Source organism: Rhincodon typus, chromosome 22 (genome assembly GCF_021869965.1).
Source record: "Rhincodon typus isolate 14 chromosome 22, sRhiTyp1.1, whole genome shotgun sequence".
In the NCBI taxonomy this organism is placed as follows: Eukaryota; Metazoa; Chordata; class Chondrichthyes; order Orectolobiformes; family Rhincodontidae; genus Rhincodon; species Rhincodon typus.
The window spans coordinates 16,910,228-16,916,971 of NC_063353.1; the positions used below are offsets into that span (position 1 = coordinate 16,910,228).

General features: G+C 37.6%; 1 protein-coding gene across 2 annotated transcripts in view; it reads left to right on the forward strand.

The window, feature by feature from the left end:
• The window catches only part of apaf1 (apoptotic peptidase activating factor 1), a 172,377-nt gene extending 169,080 nt beyond the window's left edge, over positions 1-3,297 (forward strand). For both annotated transcript variants that reach the window (XM_048610315.1, XM_048610316.1), the window contains one exon: positions 2,510-3,297. In XM_048610315.1, the coding sequence (XP_048466272.1) occupies positions 2,510-2,656 (147 nt within the window). In that variant the 3' untranslated portion in view covers positions 2,657-3,297. The remainder of the gene's footprint in view (positions 1-2,509) is intronic.
• The last annotated feature ends 3,447 nt before the right edge of the window (positions 3,298-6,744 follow it).

The following is a 6,744-nucleotide window of genomic DNA, read 5'->3' on the forward strand; positions in this document are numbered from 1 at the left end:
TAGGAGCAGAGAGGCTCTCTGCTCCTATGATGCTGCTTGGCCTGCTGTGTTCATCCAGCCCTGCACCTTGTTGTCTCGGATTCTCCAGCATCTGCAGTTCCTACTATCTCTGATTCAACATTATCAGTGTTTGTGAAACCTTGCTGTGCACCACTGACCTGCTGAGTTTCCTACAGGGTAAGAATGAGAACACTTCAAAAATACTTTAATATGTTTGAGAAATATTTTGGGAATTTTTTCCTATAGTGTGGCACCCAGCACTGTACGCAAAACTGCACCTGTGGTCTAGCAAGTGTCTTATATAAGTTCAAAATCACCTCTTTGCTATACGCCTATTAATAAAGCCTTTATTACTGTATACTTTGTTAACTGCTGTCTTTATTCTCCCGCACCTTCAATGATCTGTGCACATGTACACCCAAGCCCCTCTGCTGAATTTCTTATTGTCTGCAAACTTTGAAATTGTCCCTGCACACCAAGATCTAGATCATGAATACATATCAAGAAAAGCAAGGGTCCCAATGCTGATCCCTGCAAAACTCCAGAAAAAGCCTTCCACAAGCATGAATTTGTTTTTTCCTTATAAATTAGATTCTTGAAACCTGGCTTCATCATTGCCAACATATATCACACACTATTGCGGAAGTTTTCTAGTCCATTCATTCAAATGGTAGATCAGTATTGGATCAGGGTCAGTATCATCTCCTTTGGTTTCTAATTTAGTATTTACCCTGATGAACCAGTTTTGCACAAGACTACCATCTTACTCATTTAAAAAATAATAAGGACATGGTTTTACAGGGCCCATTACAGCCAATAGGAAAATAAACATGAAAAGAAAACAAAGATATTCTCCTGAGATAGTAGGAACTGCCGATGCTGGAGAATCTTCAATAACAAGGTGTAGAGCTGGATGAACACAGCAGGCCAAGCAGCATCAGAGGAGCAGGAAAGCTGACGTTTTGGGTCTGGACCCTTCTTCAGAAATAATTTCTGAACAAGGGTCCAGACCTGAAACATCAGCTTTCCTGCTGCTGTGATGCTGCTTGGCCTGCTGTGTTCATTCAGCTCTACACCTTGTTATTGAAGATATTCTCTTATAAATTTTAAAAGCAGTGGAAATGTTCAAAAAAAGGTAAATCAGCTTAGTCAGCCTGAGGCTTTTTTTGTATCTTTATATTCATTTATACTCATTTTATTGTAATATGCCGATAATGACCTTTATCCCTTTCTAAACATTAGACAAAATAATCACTTAGAAAATCTGGCATGTTTCCCAGATATTCTGAACATTTGTTCATGAGCTGCATTATTCAAAATGGGTTATTGCATGTACAAACTGTCATAAGAAATAGAGCCATTATTTAAGTGTTTGGGAGCTCTAACTGAAGGTTTTCAGATTTCAAGATGGTTTATCACAAAGACGACTAAAGTGTTGAACATAAATTTTAAAGCTAGACATTTTATTTTGAAATATGCATAAATGCTTCACTATGATAACACATTTATGCTCGAGAAAGCAGGTAGGTATGCTTACAGTGCAAACTGTAACAAGGTGAAAGATATTAATGATCATCAACATTGGCTCAGGAATGTTTTCATTTCACACTATCCACTTAAAGAACTTTAAAGGGCTTAAAGAGGCATATGATTTCAAAATATTTGTGTTGTTTTTAATCAAACTAAATTGGACATGTACTTAAAAGTAAAATAGGTTCTTTTAAATATTATCATGAGCTAAATTATCTTTAATTACACCTAGCACATTTTTCAGCATTAAGCTGAGATTTGCATGTTATTAAAGGTTAAAGACACTATGATTCTACCAGACCATAGGCTGCTATCTCATTAGAGAACTGGGCTGGAGGTGAGTTTAAACTGAGGCGAGGGGAGACATTGCAAAAGAGAGTCCTTCTTGGTAACCTTAGCCAGTGCAGGAATCAAACCCATGCTGTTGGTGTAACTCGGCATCATAAACGAGCAGTCCTGCCAACTAAGCTAACCAATCCCTTAGTATGTTGTTAGAATATTGAGAAAACAGCCAATTCAGTTTGAAGCTTGCTGACAACTGAAACCAAGCCTGAGCAGCAAAGTATCATTTGGTGCTCACTACTGACATTCCAGGAGACACTGCACAAAACAGTAGATTGTGAGCTCCTTGTTGGAAGTTTATTTTGTGCTCATCACGAAGTACTTTGAAATTTCACTCAAGCATGTGCGTAAGTGAGGCCATCCTGCGTTGTGGGTCTTGGTCTTTTACCTTACTTACTCAATGACCAGTAGAGGTGATATGTTCAAAATAGAACAGAGAAAGATTTTATTCCATGTGCCACCAAGTATTGGTAGTAAAAACAAAGTTGCTGGAAAAGCTCAGCAGATCTGGCAGCATCTGTGGAGGAGAAAACGGAGTTAATGTTTCGGGTCCGGTGATCCTTCCTCAGAAATCAGTATTGGTAGCAGTTGCTCACAGGTGAACACAACTAAAACAAATGTTTTTTTCCTTTTACAGTGGTGGGATATGAATACAGGAGAATCTCTGCAGACGTTCTATACAAATGGGACAAACCTGAAGTCCATACATGTTTCATCTGACTTCAAGACCTATGTAACGATTGATAATATTGGAATACTCTATATCTTGAAAATGATAAACTGAAACTCCTTACTCTGGGGAAAAAAAAAGCCACAAAGCTTTTGTATTGCCACTAGGAGGGGTCGTATTTATTGCACTTAAAATGCTGTCTTTGAACTTGTGGACAAAGCAGGATATGGAATGAGAGCCATTACATTTTCTAATTTTTCATGCACACAAATTGCTACTGAGCCATTGGATATTTTGAGGAACTAAGCTTAATGGGAAAGTGCCAACAGTGTACAACAAACCACAACAGTGTGTAATGCTTTTTTTTCAATTATTCGCAAACTCTGGATTCTGTGATTGCACTGCTGGTGTTTTATTGTGGCAGTGTGTGTTTAAAGATTTTGAGCACAGTAAGCAGTTTACAAAGGTTTGGACTACATGATCAGTTTGTAATATGTGCTTGGTGCTGTTCAAACAACAGTCACCTTCTCTGCAACCTTTCTTCAGTTAGGAAAGGAAATCATATTAAATATCTGAAACTTCTCATAAGTCTTCAGAAAGAACGTTTAGATGGTGTTATAAAGAAAAGAGATCTACATCGAATGAAATCAGTGTTTAATTCACAGAAAATTGTGCATATTCATAATTGATTCGTTTCAATTGTTTCTACTGATTTTATTTTCATACTTGATGCAATTAAAATTTTCTCAACTCTTTATGTATTCTACCTTTATTTGTGTGAATCATGTAATAAACAGACTTTTTTGAGTTGTGATATTTCTTTGGAGTAACATTACATTGCCAGGGGAATGTCTTGCCTATGCAGCCACTTTCAGAACCATGGTGGTAAGATATGACTTGCCACTTCTGTTGTTCCCTTAATGTAGGTGAAAGAAACAACTCGGAAGAACCAGATTCTGAGCCACACGCTTAGTTCAGAAAACAATCATTTGCCCAGTTGCACCATAATAGATAGAGTCCCACTAGTCCATGCTAGTAGTTTCCTAACTACCACTATCACTAGTAAACTAAAATTACCACTAGTGGTTTCCCAAACTACTTCCACTTGCCTGCATTTGGCCCATGTCCCTCTAAACCTTTCCTATTCATGTCCCCGTTCAAATCTCTTTTAAACGTTGTAACTGTAGTTGCATCTAAGGTTAAAAATAAATTACTTTTTTCTACTCAGCGGAAGAGTTTCATGAAAGTGTTGTAACCGATTCCAATGTTGTTTTGATTTTTCAGTTATTCTTGCTGAACTTCAATGGAACACTCATTATTTGCTCTCATATAGTGTAGACAAAGTGATGGTTTTGTGAAAATTGGAAGCGAAGGCAGGAAATAATTACAGTAAGGCGCAATCCCCATTTTTGTGGATTATGGCCCTATGTTTATTTATTACTCAAAACCCAGGAAAATATGAGAAGCAGAGAAATAGGATTGATCTCCGTAAAGAGGTTTCTCTGCACTACAGGCCAAGGAGCAAAACATGCAAAAACTGAATGTGTTGCAGCCCTACCACTTACGGGGTTACAAGGTGATAGGTTTCCAAAGGAAATTTCAACACGTACAGTGTGAACACAGAATTTATAAGGGCTGTGCGTTTGATTAGTGCATTCCAACCTGATTCAATTGATTTGTTGCTGTATTAGGAATAAGCATTTGTAAAGATCTGCAGTACAGAAAAAGGCTCTTCAGCCCATCAGATTCATGCCAGAAACAACCACCTAACCATTCTAATCCCATTTTGTAGTACTTGGCCTGTAGCTTTGTATGCAAGTGCACACTTAAATACTTCTTCAGTGTTCTGAGAGAATTAACTTCTGATAAATGTGTGCTCGGTGGGTAATATAGTGCATTGACCATATTCATCGTCTTTAAGAAAGCCCTCATCCCATGTGACAATTTAGATTTTATTGTCATGTATACTCAAGTACAGGAGTACAGTGAAAAGTGTATAATGTCACCACACAGGCACCATTGTAGGTACAAGTACCTAGGTACAAAATCTTAAGAACAAGGTAGAAAGAATGAACAAGATTAAAAGTTAAACATTGCGGTAATTATAAAGCAGCGTAAAACATATGAAGTAAGGTTAAAAGTTACACATTGCAGACCTTCTTAGTTTTAATTAGAAAATAAATAAATAAAGCTGAAAATTCAAACATTACAGTCTTAAGTGCTGAGCCACGGGGCTAGCGGTTTTGCACGAATGAGGAATCACCTCGAGACTGGAAGTCCGCACTGAGGCTGCACTGGGCCAAGAGTCTGTCAGGAACCACTGGAAGACCACCATGCTAGACTGCGACACTGCCACATCAAATCGATGCAGGAGGCTGCCTCACCAGGTCTGTGCTGAGTCCGAGGCCAGGAGAAGAAAGAAGGAGGAAGAGAAAAAAAGAAAAGGACGAGCTTCATCTAAAATGACCTACTCTGCCACCGCTGTTATCTTGGGCAGTTTGTTTAATTTTAGTTCATTTTAATTTTAGTGCATACAGGATAAGTGAGTGGGTAAAAAGAGATGTTATGCTGGTACGTCGATTAATTGTCCAGGAAATAATGTAATTGTTAGAACTGTCTGAGACAGCATATTTTTGGCAGTCGTTTGGAAAGTGGCCATTCGTGCTAAATTATTTAGCTCTATTTATCATGCAATTTTCGAAGTTTCCAGCTTGAAATGCTGAAGTTGCAGTGTGGTTCAACTTTTGCATTATTGAAAAATCAACCTCTTAAATTACATTATATTTTGAGACAAATGTCCACGTGAAAGCATGCAATAATAGTGATGTGCAAAAACACGATCTATTCTGAACTAGATTGCCTTTTACAGAAGAGGCTGTGGAATTTACTGAATGATAGTGCATCCCTGGGGGAAGCTGTTCTACAGCAGTTGGGTTTGACATCTTACAGTTGAGCACCAGAAGTCTCAGGAGAGTCCACATGACCTCCTGAGCACTGTTTAAATTTACCAGCATTGATTCAAATGATCAGAAGGTTTTTATCCCCAACTCCATTAAGCCAACTTTGAAACCACATTTAAGTCAATCTGGAGAACAGAAAGCTCCAATTTCCTGAGCTGTGTAACTGCAAAGGAATACCAATAAAACTTATATTTTAACTAGAATTTTGTACCAAATTAATCAATCATGTCACTGTACACTTCTATACATTTTTATGATATTATTTTCTTACTACTTAAGGCTTGCCTTTCCTTCAATTAAGCTAACATTTCTTCATTTGTTCACTAAACTAGAGATCTTGCTTTCATTTTCAGACCTTACCAACAGACTGTTACTGGAAGTAACCAAGTTACTGGAACTTCCTCTTTTATATGCAGCATAAACTCAAAACTCATCATTCTATCACTATCAAGAGAAACTAAAAGGTTCATCTGTGTTATTTACAAAAGTTGTTCATTTGTAAGAGTCAGTTTTATTGATTTTTACAGTCATTAATCTTAACCCTTTAAATTGACGTTTTAATGCATAATCTAGATATTGTAGGTAAATGCTTAAAGAGATTAAAAAATTGTCCCCATGTGGTTTTTCCTCATTTGATCAAACTCAACCACCATGAAGACACTGGAGGCCTGAGTGATTAAGTAGCTTTCTTCGACTTCATTTTGGGAGAGTACTTCAAGCAGTAAAAATGGTTAAAAATTACTTCACTTTCCATACCTAGACACTTGGTGTTAATAAACATGATTGTACTTCATCGATCTTTCAGAGAATCTCTCTCAGGGAAGCTACTCAGCACATCGTTTCCATGTGACATGTTTCTAGAAATATCCAAACAGTCTTATATCCATGCTCTTTCTTCAGTGTCATGCAAATGTTTCCTTTGTGATGTTATTCCATGATAAGATACTATACCGAAGGTTTTTAAAAATCAGAAAGTTGCTATTATGCCTATGTCGTGTGCCTATGAAGGAGACATTTTTGCTGTTAAAAAGCAAGATGAAAAATGGGCAATTTAACTTCATTTGAGATTTGAGGGGTCCATTCAGAAATCTAACAACAGAGGGGAAGAAGCTGTTTTTGAACCTGCTGGTGCATGTGTTTAAGCTTTTGTATCTTCTGCCTGACGTAGGAGGTCAGAAGAGATTATAGCCAGGGTGGGAGGGGTCTTTGATGATATTGGCTGCCTTTCCAAGGCAGAAAGAA